At 46.9% G+C, this 23,656-nt stretch overlaps 1 protein-coding gene across 1 annotated transcript; it reads right to left on the bottom strand.

Moving 5' to 3' along the window:
• Positions 1–5,399: 5,399 nt before the first annotated feature.
• LOC118093862 (cytochrome P450 2J2) lies at positions 5,400–22,531 on the bottom strand. Its single transcript, XM_035133638.3, has 9 exons — positions 22,228–22,531; positions 16,657–16,819; positions 13,836–13,985; positions 12,076–12,236; positions 9,961–10,137; positions 8,534–8,675; positions 6,811–6,998; positions 5,979–6,120; positions 5,400–5,780 (listed from the first exon to the last, which is right to left on the bottom strand). Exons 1-9 carry the CDS (start codon positions 22,396–22,398, stop codon positions 5,599–5,601), a joined length of 1,476 nt encoding a protein of 491 aa, XP_034989529.1. The 5' UTR covers positions 22,399–22,531; the 3' UTR covers positions 5,400–5,598.
• Positions 22,532–23,656: the final 1,125 nt, after the last annotated feature.

Below are 23,656 nucleotides of genomic sequence, written 5' to 3'. Positions count from 1 at the left end.
AGATTTCTACCTTGAACCCTCCCTTTTCGTGAGGTATTGATTACGTAGCGGTGATGTAGGAATGATGTCTTTTGGGGTTATTTCTTGGGGATGGGAAAACTGATAAAAGTGGAGGTTCTCTTTTGTTCTGGGTTCGTTCCTTGATCTCTTGTGTGAGGGGAAGGACCCTGTTGCAACAGCAAAAATAAAGGCTTTGCTTCTCAAAATTCTCTGGTTGGCCTCTGTTATATTCTCCAATTGATGGAGAACCCAATAAGGGCTCTTGTGTACCCCATAAGGAAATAAGAGCAGATTTTTGCTTATTACAGGGACGAACACGCAAAAGGGGATGAGTTGCTTAGCAAGGGTTTTTTGGGGGAAAGAGAAACAAGAAGTGGGGAGAACTCCATACAGGGAGCAGAAGGGCAGATGTCATGATGTGAGGGCTGCCGGTCTGAAGGCAGGCTGGGGCAGAGAGACAGAGATGTCTCAGAATCCAATGCTGCCCTGCTGTGGGGAACAGGCCCTTCCTGAGACAGGGGTGCCAGCTCCTAGGGGCTGTGCCTTTCCCTCCCCCCATACATTTGCGATAGGGGCCAACCCTCCCCACCCCATGTCCCATGGAGCCTCCTCTTCCTGCTGCAGAGGGGAAGGGAGGTCAAAGCATTTTCCCCCTGGTGGCAGCACTAAGAAGAGGAGGAGGACGAGCCTCTAACCATTGAACCTCTTGGCCCCTGGCTCCTCCCGATGTTGCACGGGCGACCTCAGGGTGCCGCGACGTCCTGCGCCTCCCCCATCACCCTCGCACGCTGGCGCCTCTGTCCTGAGATGTGAACGCTGTCTCCATTGAAAGCTTCTGGTGTACATATTTGTAGAACAAACCGTGTTTCTTAAAGTCACAACAGTCTCTGCCGCTTCTTGATTCTCAACAGAAACACAGCGCCTGGTCTTGCGACCACTCGGCAGAGATTGGGGTTGGTGGGCAACCATTGTAATACACACACACACACACACACACACACACACACACACACACACTGAGTCTGATCATTGGCCCATCCAGCTCAATACTGACCACAGTGACTCGTAGCAGCTCTCCAGGGTATCAGACAGGAGTTCTTTCCCAGCCATGCTGGAATACACTGGGGACTGAAGCTGGGACCTTCCGCATATGACATCCTTTCATATATTTGAACATGGCTATCATCTCACCCCTTAACCTTCTCTTCTCCAGGCTAAACATACCCAGCTCCCTAAGCCGTTCCTCATAAGGCATCGTTTCCAGGCCTTTGACCATTTTGGTTGCCCTCTTCTGGACACGTTCCAGCTTATCAGTATCCTTCTTGAACTGTGGTGCCCAGAACTGGACACAGTACTCCAGGTGAGGTCTGACCAGAGCAGAATACAGTGGTACTATTACTTCCCTTGATCTAGATGCTATACTCCTATTGATGCAGCCCAGAATTGCATTGGCTTTTTTAGCTGCTGCATCACACTGCTGACTCATGTCAAGTCTGTGGTCTACCAAGACTCCTAGATCCTTTTCACATGTACTGCTCTCAAGCCAGAAACCGCTGTGAATTATTCATCTGGGTAAAAGCCAAGAAATTGTTCTGCAGGCTACTAAATGCTTGATGTTGGCACTGATCTTACTTTTCAAAATGTTCCTGAGTCCATTGAAAGAAAGGAAGCACCCAAAGAAGGATCTGACTCTTGGCCAAAGATGCAGATCAGTATTGCAATTCGCTTTTTAAAATGCACATACATTTAGAAAAGTATATTTGGAGATGTCATGATGTGCCAGAAACCTTGGTTCTTGCGTAGTGCAAGCTGGGAAAACTTTACAAGTGATTCTGGGGGTTTGAGCTGGGAATGTGTCCTTTTTACCCTGAGGAGCCTGGCTTGAGAACAGAATTCACACTCCCACATCCTCTCTTTGATGTAAGTGCTAATTGTGGTTAGTTACAAGCTGAGACAAGCCTAGACAGCATCTTAAAAAGCAGAGACATCACCTTGCCTACAAAGGTCCCTATAGTTAAAGCTATGGTTTTCCCAGTAGTGATGTATGGAAGTGAGAGCTGGACCATAAAGAAGGCTGATCGCCGAAGAATTGATGCTTTTGAATTATGGTGCTGGAGGAGACTCTTGAGAGTCCCATGGACTGCTAGAAGATCAAACCTATCCATTCTTCAGGAAATCATCCCTGAGTGCTCACTGGAAGGACAGATCCTGAAGCTGAGGCTCCAATACTTTGGCCACCTCATGAGAAGAGAAGAATCCTTGGAAAAGACCCTGATGTTGGGAAAGATTGAGGGCACTAGGAGAAGGGGACGACAGAGGACAAGATGGTTGGACAGTATTCTCGAAGCTACGAACATGAGTTTTACCAAACTGCGGGAGGCAGTGCAAGACAGGAGTGCCTGGCGTGCTATGGTCCATGGGGTCACGAAGAGTCGGACACGACTAAACGACTAAACAACAACAAAAGCTGAGAAACAGTTTGTTTAGAGTGAAAGGTCCTGATAAGAAGTCTATTGCTTTCACATGCGGAAGACAAAGAGCTGAAGGTCATTTGTAATGTAAATCACCTGGAGCTCTGGAGAGTGTCTCTTTTGAGTGGCATCTCTAATGGTCAGCCTAAATCTGATGGGTTAATTTGAACAAAAATCAACTGTTGATTGGCTGTGTACCTTTGTTCCCTAGTGGGCTCGCTTTCACGCCCTCAAGGAAGACTAAAGGATAAAAAGTGTGAGTCTCTTTTGTTCGAGGCTGAAGGCTGAAGCTGGCTTTGGGCAGGTTACCCCCTGCCTGGCTTTTGCCATGTTCTGCTGCTACTGACTGTCTTCGGGCAAAGGCTTGCTTTACCATGTGAATCTTTACCTGCTGCTGCGTTCTGCCTTTTTGGGAGACTCTGCAGCCAAGTACTTTCCAGCTACGATGAGATCAGCTGTTAGTAAGTTTGTTACTTTGTCTGTAACTTTTCCTGTTGCTGAGAACTGTTTTACGTTTCATGTTTTCTGTTACCTTTTGGTGGTTAACCTTTTTAGTTTAATAAATCTTAAAACGCAGTTTGTGTTGGGTTTTACTCGTCCCTGACGCCTGAGCTAAATCCAAGCCTTCCGCAGACCATGCTACCGGGTTGAAGTATTGGTGGGCGTCCTTGGAGAAGGACCCCTGGTGGCAGCGAGTTACCCGCAGGTTGGAGGGGTTTCCACCTGTGTGAAGCCCTTGCCACGCACTGTCTGCCTTGCCGGAACCCAGCTTGCCCTCGGAGAAGGGACTGGGGGGGGGGGGTGTGAGTCTGTGACTGAGTGGTGGCTTGGGGACGGCGGAACGTCATGACAGGAGAGGAAAGAGATTTTTGAAAATAAGTATTTGAATGGCGTGCTGCCTCTTAATTTCCTGCTCCCAGACCATGAAAAGATTCAAAGGTTAGGACTAGCACATGAGTCCTGAAGGTCACGTCACACTTGGGTCTGCAGAGAGGCAAGCGGTGGCCATCAGTCATGGATGCTGAGATTCCTTCATTGCAGAGGGTTGGACTAGAGTGGCTGGGGAAACCCAACCAGATGGGTGGGGTATAAATAAATTATTATTATTATCATTATCATTATTATTTTATTGATGACTCTCGGGGGTCGCTTCCAGTTCTACAGTTCTACGATCCTATGATTCTACATAGTCAACATTCCAGGGACAGCACCCGTCTTGGACATAAGAACATAGGAAGAGCTTCCTGGATCAGGCCAGTGGCCCATCTAGTCCAGCATCCTGTACTTGCAGTGGCCAAGCAGATGCCTGTAGGAAACCAGCGAGCAGAACATGAGCACAAGAGCCCTCTTCCCTCCCTCCTGTGGTTTCCATCAACTTGCATTCAACTGGATTGTTGCCTCCCAACTGTGGAGGCAGAGCGGAGCCAACATGGCTAGAGTGCCCATCGATAGCCCTCTGCTCCATGAATTCATCCCATCCTCTTTATAAGCCAGTCAGGTTGGTGGCCATCACTGCCTCCTATGGAAGCGAGTTCCATAGTTTCTCTACATGCATCATGAAGAAGGACTGTCATTTATCTGTCCTAAATCACCCAACATTCAGCTTCATTGGAATGAAGCTCTAGTCACGTTACGAGAGAGGGAGAAAATCTTTTCTCTATCCGCTTTCTCTAGGCCAGGCACAATTTTATTAGCTTCTTTCGTGTCGCCTCTTACTCGCCTTTTATCTGAACCAGAGTTTTCCCACGCTTGGGTCTCCAGCTCTTTTTGGACTACAATTCCCATTATCCCCGACCATTGGTCCTGCTAGCAAGTGATGGTGGGAGTTGTAGTCCAAAAACAGCTGGAGACCCAAGTTTAGGAAACCCTGATCTAAACCCGAAAGTCCCAAACACTGCAACCTTTCTTCATAGGGGAGTCACTCCACCCCCTTGATGACTGACCAGAACCTTCCCCAGAATCCAACCCCGACCCTTCATCATTGGCCCCACTCCTCCAGCTCAGCCATTCCTTAAGACCCTGATTTCTCCTCTCTGGTCCTGCTTCTGCCCTCTGGGTTGTCTAAATCCAACTCTCCTGGTTTTCCCCTTCCCCACCATGACATCTCCACTGGGCTCATGGCACGCATCGTCCCTCAGCCATCCTAATGGACCAGCCTCCACTAAAGAACAGGGATCTTCTAATAAATCTCAGCACCCGTAACAAACGACAGTTCCCAGGATTTGTTGGCAGAAGCCACAACTGTTTAAAGTGGTATCGGTCAGGGAGGGAGCCGACAAGGAGACCAGGGCATTTGCAGGTCAGAGAAAGACCGACTAACTTACAGTTAGTTTCTTTATTAAGGAAGCAGAACAGAGAACACAGGGAGACTTCAAAGGGTTTAATGAGAGATACTTGTTAGATAAAAGAAGATAGTACACACCTGTGGTAGGTGGTTTAATTAAAGGAATTTAAGAAAGCGAGCTAAGAGAGGTGAAAGAGGAAGCGATATGTGAGCAATCGGAAGTATTTTAAATTTTATTTTATTTTTTCCTGTTTTCGTTTTGAAATTTCCATATTTTGATTTCATTCTGCTCTGATCAAAAATTATATTATATATATATATATATATATATATATATATATATATATATATATAATTTGATATGTATTGTGTTGAGCATAAGTTTAGATGAAACTTTATTTTGAATATTTATTTTCATGTTTTGCTTTTGGAATTCTTATACCTTTTCCTGTCTTTTATATATTCCGTAAATCCTTTCTTTTTTGTTATATTTGTTTCTGTTATAATTTGTAATGTTTTAAAGAACTGAAATAAAGATCTTTTTTAAAAAAAGATAAGTCATATTATTATAGGAACATCACAAATGGGTATGTGAACCTATTAACAGGGGTCCCTAGGTAAAAAAAACACCCATCTGGATGAAATTAGGAATATTTGTTTCTTTATTCAATTTATAATACATTCCTTCTCCCAGAGGAGTCCTGAGCAGCGAAAACATTCATCATCAGCACAATTTAAATATTCTAAAACCAGTTTAAAACATGTAGATATGAAAGGGGCAATTCAGCGGTCAGAAAGATAGCCCATTTCTGCGGCCCACATAGCCCTCCTCCCCTCTGGAACCTAGTAAGGAACAGCACAGAGCTTATAGGGTTTTGGCACCATGGCCAATCCTCCGGTTATAGGTTTGATGCTGACACTCTTCACTCCTTCTGGAAGCTGCAATTTAAAAGCCCGCAGAAGTTTGGTGAAGACAATGAAGAGCTCGGTCCGCGCCAAGCGCTCCCCCACACAAATGCGATGCCCTGCGTAGGGAGGAACATTGAGATGCAGGTTAGTTAGTCAGTCTTGCTTATTCCTTGCTGGCCAGGAAAAGGTGACGCTATTCCCCAGGGCCCCTAAGGCTCAAGCAGCCATTGAATGACACACACACAGTGCAGCATGCATCTTGGGGCACCTGCGGGCATTTCTCTGGGCTGGGGTGGGGGAGAGGGCACACTTACCTACTGCAAAGGGAATGAAGGCTTCCTTGCAGAAGAATTTTCCATCTTTGTCCAGGAAGTGATTTGGGTTGAACTGAAGAGGCGTCTCCCACTGGTCAGGGTCATACAAGACAGAAGCTACATCGGGGATGACGACAGTGCCCTGCAAAACCATTAAGTAATGATGATCAACTCCTCAGTTCCAAAGTATCCACATATGGACAGATAAAAGTAAGCTCCTGGTCATTGGGTGATTTCCTCCCCTCTCTTGATGCTGTGGGTGTCAAGAGAAAGGGGTGCATATTCGCTCCTGCTGGACAGATGATGAGAAATCAGAGTGGGAATGGAATCTTAAGTACAGTGGTACCTTGGTTATTGAACTTAATCCATTCCGGGGGTCCGTTCGACTCCCAGAACCACTCGAAAACCAAGGCACAGCTTCCGATTGGCTGCAGGAGCTTCCTGCACTCCATCGGAAGCTGTGTCAGGTGTTTGGCTTCCGAAAAACGTTTGCAGACTGGAACACTGTCTTCTGGGTTTGCTGCATTCAGGAGCTGATTTGTTCGAGAGCCAAGCCATTCAACAACCAAGGTGCCACTGTACTTCCGTATGATATTTGCATAACTCAAATACGTTGGGTGGTATTTTACTGAGGTTTTGCTCATTTGCCTGCTGGAATTAATGAACACGACCAAGTTAGGTCCGTAAATTCCAATGGGTTTACTTAGTGCTAAGACCACTCCGAAGCAGAGCCGGGAACCTGTGGCTCTCCAGATGGCCTGACTCAATATAAGGTGGTTCCCCGCGTTCCATGGGAATTTAAGGTATAACAGAAGGAGGAGAATTGGTATACCTTTTTAATACGATAGCCTTGCAGGGTTATGTCTGCTGTTGCTTCTCTGAAGGACCCAACCAGCAGGACATTGCAGAGGCGCTGGACCTCATGAACGACAGCATTGGTGTACGGCAACCTCTTCCGATCCTCGTAACAGATCTCTTTGGAAGGATCCAGTACGGCATGTAGCTCCTCCTGGACTTTTTCTGGTGAAATATACACATGTATGCATACAAATAAACATGTCATATCAGATTTGGCAGGTCGTTAGCGGGGGAACCTCTGGCAGTCCTTAGGATAAATTTACCAATTTGATCCATGTCAGGACTAGGAAACCCCAAGGGCCACATTGCCTTCCATGAAACTTTTTGAAGGCCATATCCTAGCCGGGGGTGGGGGTGGGGAGCCGGGCAGAAGCAAAAGTGCATGGAGCAATGACGGAAAGTTTCACTTTTGTGCAGCGGGCTAGTTTCTGCACACATCCCCAGACGCCTCTCCACCTTCCATCCAGGCAAGCAAAGAAGCACGATCAGTTGGTGGCGTAGGGCGAGTTTTTGATGCCCAGAGCAGGCGCCCATGCGCACATCGGGGATGGGGTGCGGATGGTAAACAGAGCCCTCCAATGCCAGTGCCACTGGATTCTGAAAGGGTGCAAGCCATGCCATGGCCGGTCCTTTGGACAGCGCCTCCTCCTCCTCCTCAAGAGACAGGAGAGCATGGCTCTGCATCAGCCAGTCGGGGCTTGCCCCTGCGTGGGTGCTGGGCAAGCAGGTGGTGCAACAAGGTCCTGCTTAGCTCCAGTGAGGCTGGGGGGAGGGGAGAGCCTGGACGGCCGTCGCAAAACCACACTTTCTTCTCTAGGAGAGGAGATGCTGTCCCTGCACAGCTTGCCTCCCTGCAGGGCGCCTAGTAGCAGCGTCAGAGGTCAGTGGCTGTGTTGCGTCAAATGAAATGTCACGTCAAATGAAATTACCTGCAGGGCCACACCCAGCCCCAGGCTTGCGGTTCACCCACCCTGAGCTATTGGGTGAGTATGTTAAGGATAAACTAATGTTGATAGTTCAGAGGGAAATCCCCAAGGGTCAAAAATGATTCTTTATGTATGCTACTACTGCGGCCCGTGTCATGTTAGTCCCAAAATGGAAAACGAGCAAGGTCCCAACCAAAGAAGAATGGCAACTTAAACTGATGGAGTACGAGCAACTTGCAGATTTAACGTATAGAATAAGTGAACAAGAAGAATATACATTTGAAGAAGACTGGAGGATGTTTACTGAATATATGGGTGAAAATTGTGTTCATTTAAAAGCACCGGTAGCATTAAGATAAATTCAACAGTGTAAATAAGTTTTGAAGGATGTAACAATGGTTTAGTTCATGTTGTAAAATATGCAGGGATGCTTGGTAAGCAAAATGAACCATGGAAAGAGAAGAAGGGAAGCCATTGATTTAAGGTTGTTTAAATGAATATTTTGAAATGTAAATTAGAATTTTTTATTAAAATTATATGTGTGTGTGTGTGTGTGTGTGTAAAATGTTCAGTGAAATGGTGGAGGTGGTATATGCGCAGGCGAATTAGGTGCACAGCAACCAGCTTTCAAAACCAACTCTTTGCTTCACTGAAACAGACTGCAAAGTCCCCCCTGCCTGTTCAGCCAGCTTGTGAATGTGCTGGTGCTGACCTTCCCACACGATGCTTTCTACCTATAAAATGTATCTGGACTTGTTACGGAGGCCTCACCTTGGATGTCTGGAAAGGCTAGCATGTAGACGATAGCCCAGAGAATGGTGACGGCCGTCGTCTCGGTCCCCGCTGCAAAGAAGTCGGTGATGACGTGGAGCATGTTTTCCTCGTCAAATGTGCTGTCGGGGTCACCTTTGCTCTGTTGGTGCCCAAAAGGCGAGAGTAAATGTTAAAGGGTTTAGTGGCGCTCTGTTCTTTGTGTGGCCCCTGGATAGGTTAGCATTCTGAACTATGCCAGAATACAGTGTTAAACAAATGGCAGGCGGGCAAAGAGCAGTGGGGAAAACATTTCAGCCTATGGACCGACTTCCCGTCTAGGCAAGCTTCTGAAGGACAATGGTAGGTGGGGCCAGAGACAACTCTCAGGACCCTTAAGAAAATGCAGCCTCCAGAATTCTTTGCAAAAAGCCAAAACTATGTGAGATGGCCTGGAAAGTGTGCAGAGGAGGGCAACTAAGATGATGAAGGATCTAGGAGCCAAGCCTTATTAAGAGCAGTTGAAGGAACGGAGTATGGAAAAGAGGAGACTGAGAAGAGACAAGAAAGACGATTCCGACTAATCATTAGGAAGAACTTTCTGACAGTAAGGCTGGATCTACACTCGCCTTTTAAACGTTGTTAAAATGATATTAGAAAACGTCAAGACAGTCCGTTTGGTTTCGCTTTGCTTCCTTTCCACAAGGTCTACCTAAGTTTATGATAGCTAGTTGCTCTGCAGCACCCTCTGGTGTCACATGTTAATAACACATTATTAGCATTAATGTGGTGCTGTGACCCAGGTGGCGCTGTGGTTAAACCACTGAGCCTAGGGCTTGCTGATCAGAAGGTCGGCGGTTCGAATCCCTGTGATGGGGTGAGCTCCCATTGCTTGGTCCCAGCTCCTGCCAACCAAGCAGTTCGAAAGCACGTCAAAATGCAAGTACCGTAGATAAATAGGAACCACTACAGTGAGAAGGTAAACGGCATTTCCGTGTGCTGCTCTGGTTTGCCAGAAGCGGCTTTGTCATGCTGGCCACATGATCTGGAAGCTATACGCCGGCTCCCTCGGCCAATAATGTGAGATGAGCGCGCAACCCCAGAGTCGGTCACAACTGGACCTAATGGTCAGGGGTCCCTTTACCTTTTATTAACATTAAAAAAGAATGTCGGATGGCTATATGGTTATCAGAACCATTGTTTAACTCTTTTTTTAGTGTTAAAAGAGCTGTTTGACAGTGGAAATGTCTCCTTTAGGAGGTTGTGGACTCCCCTTCCTTGGAGGCTTTTAAGCAAAGGCTGGATAGCTACCTTTCATAGATGGTTTAGCTGCATTTCTTACATTGCAGGGGTGTGACCCTCAGGGTCCCTTCTACGATTCTATGATTTACCAACATTTCCACCATCTCTCCGGATGAGCTCCAACTGCACAGAAGGCAGCCCCTTACCTTTTCAATCTGATTCAGATAGTGGTCAATTAAATCCTGCGGGTCAATTGGGTCCCTGGTCTTCTCGTGGCTTTTGATCTCATCCCTTATCATTGCATGCCCTTTCGCCAAGCATTCAAACGCCTTCTGGTGAGGTCCCGGCAGACGGCGCATCAGCCCAGGGAAAAGATCATATGCCTGGAGGTGGAGAGAAAGAGAAGACGCTCGGTTATTTGCCCTCACCACGTTAATCGTAGCTCTTTGAAGGGCACACGGGCATACCCTCCGATATTTTGAGAACGCACCAGAATGCACATCTTCCCATCTGTGCTCCTGCGCAAGTCACTGGCCCCGCGCGAGATCACAGAGCCCAAGAGATGCACTTTCCCCAGAGCTAGGCTTGCACTGCGCACCAAAGCATGCATTTTGGGGCACCACACCGAGATCGGGCCACTTTTCTGGGTGAGATCTTGGTGCAAAATTGTGCAAGATCGTGACACCCAAAATGGCTGCCCTGCTCTCACGTGAGAAAACGGGATGTCCCATTTTTTCTGGGACAGTTGTGGTGTATGTGGGGGGTAAGCAAAGGCTGCTTTCGTGAGTGTGTAATTATGGCTCACAGAAAGGATCTTGTATATGGAAGGGCTGGTCATTTCTTCAAGCTCTTAAAGCTAACGGGTAAATAAACTTATTTATTTAATATGGGCCCTTGGATAATATGCTTATGAGGGGTAATTGTCTGAAACGACATTGCTGTTTTTGGAATACTACTGCTCCCCGTCTCTCCTCAGATCCTTGCTTTCTTCTCCTTTCTTGCTTTTATTGTCTCTCTTCCTCTTTATGCTTGAAAAGAGATTATGAGCCTGGCATTGTCTTTGAAGCACCAACGTTTTAATGAGGAATGCCAAGAGGACTAGCATCACATAAAACTACCCAGGGCTGCCAGTCAGTTCTGTCTTGACTGTCAGAGGCTGTAATGCTTCTGAAATGGCAGGTGCTGGAAGCCACAGCAGGGGAGAGGGCTTTTGTGCACATGAATCTGGCTGGCCACTGTGAAAACAGGACGCTGGACTAGAGGGACCTTTGGCCTGGTCCAGAAGGACTCTTCTTAGGTCCACCCCTTTCCCATTTCATCCTCACAACAGCCATGTGAGTTAGGTTAGGCCAGGCATAGGCAAACTCCGTCCTCCAGATGTTTTGGGACTACAATTCCCATCATCCCTGGCTACAGGTCCTGTTAGCTAGGGATCATGGGAGTTGTAGGCCAAAAACATCTGGAGGGCCAAGTTCGCCTATGCCTGTGTTAGGTTAAGAGACTGTGTCCAGCTAAATGCTGCCCAATGAATTTTGTGCTTGAATCCTGGTCTCTGAGGCCCTAGTTCAAAACCTTGCAGGATACCTTCAGGAGAAGAAAATGCTAATGAGTAAACCCTACACCAATCCAGAGTGGCGTCCCTAAGACAGTTGGATGGCGCCTTGTTCGCCTCCTTCCGGCAATTCCTGCAGCCAAGCTGGTGCCAAACACATAGCCATAGCTGCCAAGTTCCGGCCTGAGAAATAAGGGACTGGACCGGAAGTAGCAGACCGGAAGTAGCGCTGCCGCCATTTTGGAACTGGGCGGAGCATGCTCAGAAGCTACTTTTGATGCTGCTCTGCCCTGTTCCAAAATGGCCGCCGCACCAGAAGTCGCGCTGCGGCCATTTTGGAACTGGGCAGAGCAGCATCAAAAGTCGCTTCTGAGCATGCTCCGCCCAGTTCCAAAATGTCCGCCGTGCCAGAATAAACCGGGGGAAAACAAAAAAATCCGTTGTTTTGGCTGGGAACAGCTGGAAAAACGGGGGTTTCCCGGGGAATACGGGAGACTTGGCAGCTATGCACATTGCTCTGCTTTCCTTTGGACCACCTCAGTGAGTCCCCTGGGCAGCCCAGGACTTCCAGACACACTGCTCAGGATTGTGTGCCAGAGAAGTCATTTCAGTGCGAGTGCCACTAATGCAACGGTTTGACTTCACCCCCAGAGGCGCACTCCGTTGCCTCTCAAGACAGACCAATGCCAGCAACAAAGAATAACCCAGCTTCCCTTTTGACACAGGACGTTACTTAATCTTGTTTTTCGAAAGCTTTCGGAACACGCACAATTCGAAATGGGCTGGGCAAAAAATGGAACATGAAATCGACATTCTTGACCATCTCTTGGAAGACCTCGTCATCGTAGGAGAAGCGATGCCCAAACACCACAGACGAGATCACGTTGGAGACCGCAGGGAAGATGATGAGAGCAGGGTTCATGGGCTTCCCTGAAAGGGCAGGTGTGACAAAGTGTCATCATTTAACATTCAGACCAACAATTAGACCTGCCTAATATGAACCCATCACCTTGTGCCCTCAGGAGAAGGGGATGACAGAGGATGAGATGGTTGGACAGTGTTCTCGAAGCTACGAATATGAGTCTGACCAAACTGCGGGAGGCAGTGGAAGACAGGAGTGCCTGGCGTGCTCTGGTCCATGGGGTCACGAAGAGTCAGACACGACTAAATGACTAAACAACAACAATATGAAGCCAAACGTTTTCACCTGAAAGGCCAGGAGCAAATCTAGTAGGAGGGGGAGGGCTGGGTCTGCCATGAAAAGTATTCCTCACTGTTTTTGTGCTTGTCTTTCATTTCATTCTTTCAGTGTATGATTCTGCCTGACTCAGGGCTGGGAAACTTTTGGCCTGCCACATGTTATTGTACTACAACTCCCATCATTCCTGCCCTTGGTCCATACTTGCTCAGGATGATGGGAGATGGAGTCACTTTCTGCATGTAGAAGCATCTCCTCCTCCTCACACACTGTTCCTTGACGCATGCTAGAAGAGTGAGATTGATCCCAAAAGTGGCGTTCTCTTTGCAGACGATCCTGCACAAGAGCCAGACTAAATCCCTCGGGGCAAGTTAGATATGATTGTACCAAGGTTCTTTTTGTGTGGTGCAAATAAACACATCAGTGAAACACTGCACAAAAGCAATCTCAACCTGGAGCCATCATCAACAGGGCAGGAGTCCAGAACTCCTCCTCCAGCCAGCTCCCCGTGGAGTCAGCGCCAAAGGCTCTGTGCAAGGAGCAGGCAATAATGTTGCTTCAGCAACAGCAGGCAGGCAACTGAGGCCCTAAGGAGTCCTGCAGCCAAGCAATTGCCTCTAGCTCTGCCCTCTAGCAGCTGTTGCCTTTAAAGACGCTGTGCTCTGTTTTTTAGTTCTTGATTCCAAAGGAGCCAGGGAGTTCTGGTGGCAGCTACAGAGTGCCCTCCTGCATTGTGGGTGATTCTGAAGGGGAGAGGGAAAGGACAGTCTCCATAGACTTGCAGATTATCACATTTTTAAATATGTGGTTTCATGGATCATAGAACTATAGAATTGGAAGGGGGCCTGAAGGTCACTGCAGATGCAGGAATCTCAACTAAAGCATCCATGACAGATGGCCATTTATGAGCTGCACAAATTCCAGAGCTTCAACAGACATATCCTAGGCATGTCTATGCTTTTCAGTCTACACCCATGAGACCTAGAAGCTTAAATAGTCACACTAGAAGAAACTGATCCTATAAATGCATTGGACAGTTAACCAGGGCCGTCTTAAACATATCTGGCGCCATGGTGCGAAGATCCCTCCGGCTCCCCCCCACCCCATTTCGCAGCGCGGCTGTCTGGCGGGCGCACCGCAGCTGCAGCGGGCACAGCAGCACGGCACACCACCACCCCCCGGCACCCGGCGCCACCCAGCCTTGCCGTAGGGGCGGCCCTGCAGTTAACCTTGCATTTCTGCATTGTTAGCCCCGACCAGAAGTGCTGATCAATTCCCAAGCTTGAAACTGCGCAGCATTCAGTCTGTATAATAATGGTGGTGTTTCTCACCTCCCTCGCTTGCAAAGAGTTCGAGGACATAGTTTGCCTCCTGTTGAATGCGGTACTCCACGCCCTTCTTCCCCATGCCTAAATTCCGCAGGGACGTCAGGCTAAAGCGCCTCTGCTGCTTCCAGATGTGGCCAGTTGCAAACAGAACTCCTGTTATAGCAGATCAAGACATTATAGGAGCATTTGAGTGGGATGGGGAGAAATGCATCAAACAACTGTATGGTATGCCTTACGGGGGGGAAAAGTTTATATGTTTTTAGCTGTTGGTATTTTATCTGGAGGACCCAGGTGGCGCTGTGGGTTACACCACTGAGCCTAGGGCTTGCTGATCAGAAGGTTGGCGGTTCGAATCCCTGTGACGGGGTGAGCTCCCGTTGCTTGGTCCCAGCTCCTGCCAACCTAGCAGTTCGAAAGCACGTCAAAATGCAAGTACTGTAGATAAATAGGAACCGCTACAGCGGGAAGGTAAACGGCGTTTCCATGTGCTGCTCTGGTTTGCCAGAAGCGGCTTTGTCATGCTGGCCACATGACCAGGAAGCTATACGCCGGCTCCCTTGGCCAATAATGCGAGATGAGCGCGCAACCCCAGAGTCGGTCACAACTGGACCTAATGGTCAGGTGTCCCTTTACCTTTTACCTTTTTATTTTATCTGGATTGCTTTAAATTGTGTGAGCTGCCTTGAGCCCTGGTCCAGGAAAAGCCAGAGATGGAACCTAGGATTTTGAATGGGCAATGCAAGTGCTGTTCAATTGAGGTACAGACAATCCTTGACCCAACTCTAGTTGTGTGTTCATTATGCATAGCCGGCAGGGCAAAATGTGAGGGGAGGTGGAAGGCACCTCATTCCTACCATGTTTCTCCGAAAATATGCCATACCCCCCAAAAAAGCCATAGTGATGATAGGCAGTTTAACCTTGTAGGTTAAACTGTACCATACTTAATAATAATCATATTATTATTCATATTCATCCAGTGCTTTACCAACTGCACTGGCTCCCGGTGGAGTACAGGATCAGGTTCAAGGTGCTGGTTTTGACCTTTAAAGCCTTATGCGGCTTAGGACCCTCGTACCTACGGGACCGCCTCTCCCGGTATGACCCACAGAGGACATTACGGTCCACAAATAATAACATATTGGAGATCCCGAGTCACAAGGTGGCTAGGCTGGCCTCGACCAGGACCAGGGCCTTCTCAGTACTGGCCCCGACCTGGTGGAACGCTCTGTCTCAGGAGACTAGGGCCCTGCGGGATTTGTCATCTTTTCGTAGGGCCTGCAAGACAGAGCTGTTTCGTTTGGCCTTCGGACTGACGCAGTCTGACCCCACGGTTACCCTCCCCTAAGGTTTTATTTATAATGGTTTTATTTTATTCGTAGATTTTTAATTTTAAAATTGAATTTTAACATTGTATTATTCTGTTGTTTTAACTGAATTGTTTCTTTTATATTTGTGTTGATATTATTTGTTGTTAGCCGCCCTGAGCCCGGTCTTGACCGGGAAGGGCGGGGTATAAATAAAAATTATTATTATTAATAATAATAATAATAATAATAATAATAATAATAAAATACATCCCCTGAAAATAAGCCACCGTGTGTGTGTTTTTTGAAAAATAAATATAAGACGGTGTCTTATTTTTGGAGAAACACGGTATTGAGGAAGTATGGATGGATGCCATTTGGATCCACTTGATATGAATTTCAATGGTGTGTGCACTTGTATGTAGACGCTCGTCCACATTCTGCTATGGCTACTCGAATATCTGCCAGGAGCCACTCGTACACTGCAGATTTTTGAAGGGGTCAGTTACTGAGAACATTTGTGGGTACCACAGGAGGTACTCATGGGCACCCCAATGCCTGCAGGTACCACAGCGGGGTCCTCTGGAGTAGCACATTCTGAGCTAGGTGGACTCATGGTTTTACTTTGTAGGAAATAGCATCCTATATCCCCGCATCGTATGCAAAAACAAGAGGGCCTGGAAATAGACTGATTTGTCCATTTCTGCTTTGTCCATTTCAATATACAGTGGTACCTCGGTTACAGACACTTCAGGTTACAGACTCCGCTAACTCGGAAGTAGTGCCTCGGGTTAAGAACTTTACCTCAGGATGAGAGCAGAAATCGCGCGCTGGCGGTGCGGTGGCAGCAGGAAGCCCCATTAGCTAAAGTGGTACCTCAGGTTAAGAATACGTACTTTTAGGTTAAGAACGGACCTACGGAACGAATTCAGTTCTTAACCAGAGGTACCACTGGTTACGCAGGTCCGGCTTACCAAACACAACGCGTTCCCTGTTAGGCGAGTGTTCGCATAATGAGTCCACAATTTCTATTGATTCCTATGGGAACATTTCTAAATGGGGATTTGTCTGATTCTCCCCCCCCCCCAATGGTTTGTTCCTAGGAATTGCTGCAGCCAACCCGCAAAAGAGAGACAAAGGGGGAAATGATTTGACCGGTCTCCCTCCCTCCCTGCATGGTTTCGGCCTGAAATTGGCTGTTACCATCCAACGAAACACAAGCAAGTAAGGAAGTAAGGAAGTGGGCAAACTCCGGCTGTTTGGATAGCTGAATCTGTGGAGTGTATAACAAGGTTTGGTCATAATTTTGTACGTTCAGGTAACTAAATTTTCACATGGCGAGCGGATCGATAGCGGAACCTGCCTGTACTGGGAATTCAATTAACATTTTTGATGGACGTTGTTTTTTTTTCATGTATGCTCCTCCCCCCCCCCCCCGGGATTTGAGTGCATTTTGTTGCATCTGATCAAGGTAGAGGCCAGAAATCTCAACATGCTTAACAGTAAGGAGGTTGACTTACCTTTTCCCTTCATTGTTTCAATCACAAAAGGGGTCATGGGCCGGCCCGTCATCTGTTCGGAATGCGTGACCAGAGCCTCTTTCACAGCATCGAACCCATTCAGGATAATCATGGGTTTGTGTCCCACCCACATGGTGAAGATCCTCCCATAACGCTTTGATATCTGCAATTTAGATAATTGCAAGAAAAGTTATTTTATTTATTTATTTAATTCTTTTTAAAAAACAACTTTGTAGGCCACTCTAGCAAAAAACAACTCCCTCCCAATATGCTTGCTGCCTGAAATGAACAAGTTGGCACCTCCTTCCCATTCCACATACTGTTAAAATGCAAACTGGCAATAAATCACACAGTTCAGGGATTGCTCCTTATTAGCAAAAACGCAATTTCCACAGACTTGGTTGAGTGTCGGGCCTAATGGGCAGAGCAGCTCATTCTCTGTGATCTTAACTGCATGAAAATCAGTTGCTGAGGCTGAAAATCCTCGGCTCCTCACAGTCGTTTGTCGCCTCTTCTCCAGGGCTTTCCCCAAGCAATCGGAAATTGCGCCTGTGTGAAGTCAGCCTCTCCTCCACCCTTTTCATGCATCTTCTGGTTCTGGGAGTCAAGGGGGGAGGGGAGCTTGTCACGGCAGGGGGGGAGATACCCGTGACTCTTCACCAGCCTGACTCACCTTTGCCTCTTGGCCTCTCCTGCTTTAGCCGCTGCTTCTGATTCTGGACTTCTCTCTGCCACCAACTCTCCCTGCTCACTAAGTCCTGTTACCTCCTCAGCTTCTGACACCTCCCCCACCCTCTTTTCCCTGTAACCACCCATCATCCCACCATCGCTCCCTGGACTCTGAGCCCCCAATCCCAGCTGGTCCCTCCCACCATTCCTCTGCATCCAACCAGTCCATGACACATACAGAAGCTGACTGGACTGACAGCTGAACCTTTATTCAGTGCCTCCCCCACACCTAAGGGTACATTAGGGACCTCCTGGACCCTTAAATCCCAGCTGAATCACTGAGATCATTTGCAGGAATGTTGTTGGTTGTCCCCTGAGTTGGCGAGCCTCATTTGACGTCAATGCCTCTACTTACGAATTTAATGTGTTCCGAACGCACATTCGTAAGTAAAAAAAAAAGGTAAGTCAAATCCCATAGGAATGCATTGGGAGAAAAAAATTCGTAAGTCGAAGCAACCCTATCTAAAAATCTGTAAGTAGAAAAAATCCTATCTAAACCGCATCCAAGATGGCGGGCGGAGCTCCGTTCGTAAGTAGAAACATTCGTAAGTAGAGATATTCGTAAGTAGAGGTACCACTGTATTCGACTCTGACCAAACTAAGCCTCCTAGAGCAAAATAGACATCAGGATCAAACACTGTTCCCCCATCATAGAACCATAGAATTATGGAGTTGGAAGTATCCTCAAAGGTCATATCGTCCACCCCAGCAAATGCAAATATGACCATAAAACTATCATCTTCCCTTATTTGATTTAAGAGCATTTCACACTGTCACTAAAGAAAAAAATTATAGGTAAACTGTCTCATCTGGGCCCAAGTGTTACTTATAATTGAGTACAAGAAGTATCATCCCCAGCAACTAACGTATTATGTAAGCAATGTATGGGAAATGGTGTGTGCCCGCCCAAATTGTTTTATCATAATCATCATCATTTTATTATTTATACCCTGCCCATCTTATTGGGTTGCCTCAGCCACTCTGGGCAGCTTCCAACACATCTATATATATATATATAAATGTAGGCATTGCACATGCGGAGGTCACAGCATTTCTCCGTAACTGCTGAACCGTAATGTAACAAATTTGGCCACAACGTTCCATGCCCATCAGGGAGGGATCTGGCATTAAATTTTTTCAAAAAACCACACCTTTCACACCTAAAATAATGATTAAATACAAAAAAGTGGCACCCAAATTAGACGTCACCACCAGAAGCTCTGAAAACTCCAGCAGCATCCAATAGAAAGGCAGATCGCACCCTGCTGCCGCCTCCAAAGCTGCGCAGCCAGATGACATCACAAAATTCCACAGCAACCAACTGAAAACAGTCCTTTTGCAGCAACAATGCCCAGCTTTTTCAATAGGCCGCAGCATTGCCAAGCAGGGAAAACTGAGTAGGCTGCAGCATTGCCCAGTAGGCCACAGGCAAAAACAAACAGAATATGGGGCTTTCACAACGGGGTGGGGGGTCACAGGGATGAGGCACAACAATGGGGGGACACATAGCCATGGTGGGGGGGAGGACCCTGAGTCAGCCAAAGCAGTGGGGGGAACTGTTATTTTTGAAACTTACAGCAGGGGAGTTAGGGTTGGGAGAGGGCAGGTGAGGGGACTCTAAAGGGAGACTCTGAAGGTCCATTTAACTGAAAAAGGTCAATTTAACACAAAAACCCACAGCAACGCGTGGCCCAGCCAGCTAGTACAGTATAAAAACATAATAAAACACCAGTCATTAAAAACTTCCCAATACAGGGCTGCCTTCAGATGTCTTCTAAAAGCTGTATAGTTATTTATCTCCTTGACATCTGATGGGAGGGCGTTCCGCTTGAGGCGCCACGGAAGATGGCTGAACATTCCATCGCTCCGGCTATCATGGGGTAATTAGAGGCTGAGATGGGAGTGATCAGCCTCCCAAATCTTCCGAGAGATGAGGGAAGACGCAGTCTCATCCGCAGATGCCCATCAACCTGGACCAAATCCGGAAGGAGGGAGGCAGGGGGCACTGGGTGGAAAGCCCCCAAGAAAACCTGGCTCTTCTGGACGCTTCTTCCGTGAGCGATTCAAGCTCCATTTCTTAAGATGAAAAATTGGATTTAAGTTATGGACATGCTTCAAGCGAGGAGGGAGGAATTACTCTGCTAAACAACCTAGCCACTGAGGTACCAAAAAAGTCTGATTGGAAGAAGGTTTAACATCTGTTGGTATGTCGGAACGGAGGGGGGGGGCAAGCCTCTTCTATTATTGTACTTTGCTTTATTATATTATTTGGCAAAAAAACCACCAGAAGATCCATCTATAATCCGTCTATAATATTTATAACAAGCGAGAATGGAAAGTTTGGTATTCATTGATATAATATGGCTTTAAAAGTATAAACTGTGTGGAAATGAAAATATATAATATAATCAAGACCTTTGATCTGTGATTTGCTTGGAAGAAGATTTCGTCAACATCAGACAGAAGCAGGTCTCATTAGCTGCTGGATTTTTTATAAAAACTTTGGACAGTTTCCTGCAACTTTTATCAGTCGTGTCGCAGTTGAAAATTGGGAATCCGCCATGTTGGAAGCCAACTGGGTTGCAGAATTAGAAATAGTCATATGGGGAGGTGAGCCCTTAATATGTTGTTATATTTGTACCTCCAGTCTGATTCGGTAAATCTCCCCTGGAAATACAATGTTTGATGCAACTGGTTTGGGGAAATTATTGAGTGGACGCTTGAGATTGGAATTCATCGGAACTGTGTGAAGATGGTGTCTGCCTGCAGCGGCATTTGCTCGTAGTGGAAAGACCTTGACTGACTTGGCAGAAATACCAGCTTGTGAGGAGATCCTGCGAACTTATCGAAGGGAATCATTGACACAAAATCCACACAGAAACATATTATTGGTTGTTTTAACTCGCTTGTGGGAACAACTCAGAGGCTGTGAATGAAGGAAGGATAACAAGAGAAAGAGAAATAAGAATTACCGGAAGACTACGAAATGCAGTGGGACTATGATGTTGATCAGAGCCCTCCAAAGTCTTGAAGCATGGGAAGCATATGTACATGTATAATGTGGAATATTTGATGTGATCTGATTGGAGTGTCAAAAAGGAAAACTTAATAAAAATTATGTATATAAAAAAAAGACATCAGATGGGAGGGCATTCAAAAGGGTGGGCACCCTCATGCTGTGTTTAATATTTTGTCAGGAGGCTCCCAGAGTGGCTGGGGCAACCCAGTGAGGTGGGCAGCATAGAAAATAACAACAACAACAACAACAACAACAATATCCGAGGGGGTTCACATGAACACCACATCTTCCTGGCTGCAAAAACGGTGGGGAGACCTACTCTTCTCTCAGTAAAATATCAACAAAAACCTGTCTCATTTACAAGAAGCATCGACAATTATTTGCTTGAGACTTCTAAATACATACCTTATTGTGCATTTCATTTCATTTTTTCATTTCACTTTTAATTTGTATACTGCCTTTCTATATTACTTTACACAAGTTGGTTTCTGTATTTTAGTGTTTTGTTGGAAGCCGCCCAGAGTGGGGGAACCCGGCCAGATGGGCGGGGTATAAATAATATATTCTTATTCTTATTATTATTACAAGCAGAGGAAACCACAAATTATACAATGACATCTGCTCGGGGACCCCCGTCACCCACTCGGTCGGCTCCCGTGTGCTGCACTAAACCGGCGTGGAGCAGAGCAGGGACCGCCTTCGTTGATGCTGGCTGGCTTCCCATTGGCTGCAGGAAGCTCCTGCAGCCAATGGGAAGCTGCACACACCTCCTCTGCGCCGAAAGGAGCACCAGAAATAGCATTTGTGCATGTGTGTGTGCGCGTGCATGCGTGCGTGCATGCTCACACACACTCCGGCCCACCGTGGCGTCTGCGGGACTGTGAACCGGCCCAAGCCACAAAAACCTGCCGACCCCGTGATACACATTATAAAAATACAAAGAATCATAGAAGTAATCTGGGAGTAATTATCTTCCATTCTTTACTCAACAAGGAGAACTACCTGGTTCCATGAGCTCTATGAAACCATTGGGCATGGCACAGATTGGGGGTGCAAGTTGTTGTCTACTTCAGCAGGCTAGAAAAGGCAGAATCTCCCTTTTATTATGCCCCCTTTGTGCTCAGATTCTTTACTGGATTCCAGAAAGCAATATGGTCATTTTTGGAAAATTCAGGAGAAACGGAGTAGAAAATTCGGGAGCTAGGGGAATCCTGTGCCACCAATCGTTTCTGGAGAAAAATGCAATCATTTCACCCAACTCTAACTGGCAACATTTCAGTCTCACAGACATACACACAAACCCAGGGACCATTGCCATCAGAATAAAAGATGAGCATAACACAAACCACATACCCAAGGACAGGTGAATCTCTCTTGTCTTGTCTGAGAGTTTTGTTTCTCTCTACATCCTCATTGTTTCTCATTGTTCCATATTTTTTAAGGCAGCCTTGCCCAATAGACACATTTTCACAAATAATATATCCCCTGAGATGTCTATTTTCTGATGCATTTTGTATACAATTTTCACCCATATATGCACACTTAGTATATACCTCCTTTGTGGACATTCTTTGGCTAGAGAACTGCATTGCAAAATTCATAGCACTGCAAACTTCAGAGGACCCCTGCGCTTCAGTTCACACAATGCATTGGAAAATATGAGTTAGGTAAGTTCACCTTCTAAATGTGAACTGAGTTGCCGTTCAAACCCATCTTTACACGTTACAAGTCACCAAAGTATTCTGGCCCCCTTTCCATTCTGCTGCTGCAAACTTAAATCAGTTTCATTTCAACAATATGGCAAATCAAGCCAAAATAAATACCTTGGTGTATGTTTCCTGGTTGAGACTCAAGTCCAAGGACCACAGACCTCCAATTAAGGGAAGCGGGATTGGTCCAGGTGGGTACTGCCGACGCAACCATTGCAGCTTTAGGAACTGCACGATCAGGAGAGTTACAATGCCAACAGCAAGGAGCCCGCTCACCCCCACCATTGCCCTGGCTGCTTTATCCCTCGGTTTTAGGATCAGCTTGTGCCTCTGAATGGTCTGGAAACATCTGCTTCGTTAGTGGGATGTCTTCATCTTCAGGGCTGCCTGTCAGTTTTTGCGAAGGCTGCCTCAGCTTCTTCTGCTGTTACTGCATGGTGGCGATTAGATGATAAGGAGGTAACAGTCATGTTGAAATAGTAATCAATATTATGATTTAATAACAGGGTGAGGAGATTGTGGGACACAGGCCACGCTCTTTCTTCATGACAAAAGAATGAAGACAGGTCTTTCTCAAAGAGCCTCTCCCTGGTCTTGCAACTCTTGCACTAAGGCCCTGCTGCAATAGCACCCAGCTAGAACTAGCTGCATCAAATCATTCGGAGCAGGCATGCAGAACCTGTGGCCCTTCGGAGGTTGTTGGACCACAACTCCCGTCACCCCTGGGTATTGGCCGTGCTGGCTGGGGCTGATGGGAGCTGGAGTGTGGCATCGGGAGGTGACCAAGGCATTTGGAAACGATGCAATAAAGAGTGGGGCAACAGGAGCTGTGGCAAGATGAAGAGGACAGGGTGACAATGACATAATCCTAGTCTTGCACTACTGCTAAGCAACCTAGGCACCGCCTATAAGCAGAAAATGTTCGTTCTGCCCTGCTCTCAAAAGAATCTTACAAAAGTTGGGTGCCACCCCCTCTCTTTGCCGAGCTGGGGCAGGGTTCCAATGGGTTCCAGTCTGTGTTCCTTTGGAGAATTGAGACATGGCGGAGCCTGCCGTAGCTTTAAGAAATATGGTTTATTCACCTATTTATACCTTCTGTCTGCATGGAGGGGTCCAGATCTTACAGTATGGTCATTTCAAGAGGGGCTTGTACCCCCAAAGCAGTGCAGCCCTGGAGTTGAAGGCATTTGTCCCAGGCAGGAAGCGGCCAGCCTGCCCAAGATGGATCCTAGTCTTCCTTCCTTCCTTCCTCTTCCTCTTCCTCCTCCAGCAACCCTTCCTCAAGACTGTCTTTTCCTGTCACCTCACATCCAGCTAGGCTGGCAACCTTCCAAACCCCCAGTTTGTGCCCACACCTCAGGGCAAAGGGCCAGGGCAGTTCCCTTGCATTGCCAACTGACTTCAATGGCCCTGTACATTCTGTTTTATCATATCAACAATGCATAGTATGTTACAGTCACACACATGGTAATAAGAAAGCGGGGGGACTAACATAAGTATATGACACGTATCTGTAAATAATAATACAGTACAGTAGTAATGT

The sequence above is a fragment of the Zootoca vivipara genome, chromosome 5, assembly GCF_965207765.1.
Source record: "Zootoca vivipara chromosome 5, rZooViv2.hap1.1, whole genome shotgun sequence".
NCBI classification, from domain to species: Eukaryota; Metazoa; Chordata; class Lepidosauria; order Squamata; family Lacertidae; genus Zootoca; species Zootoca vivipara.
This window is presented reverse-complemented; position numbering and strand designations above follow the sequence as displayed.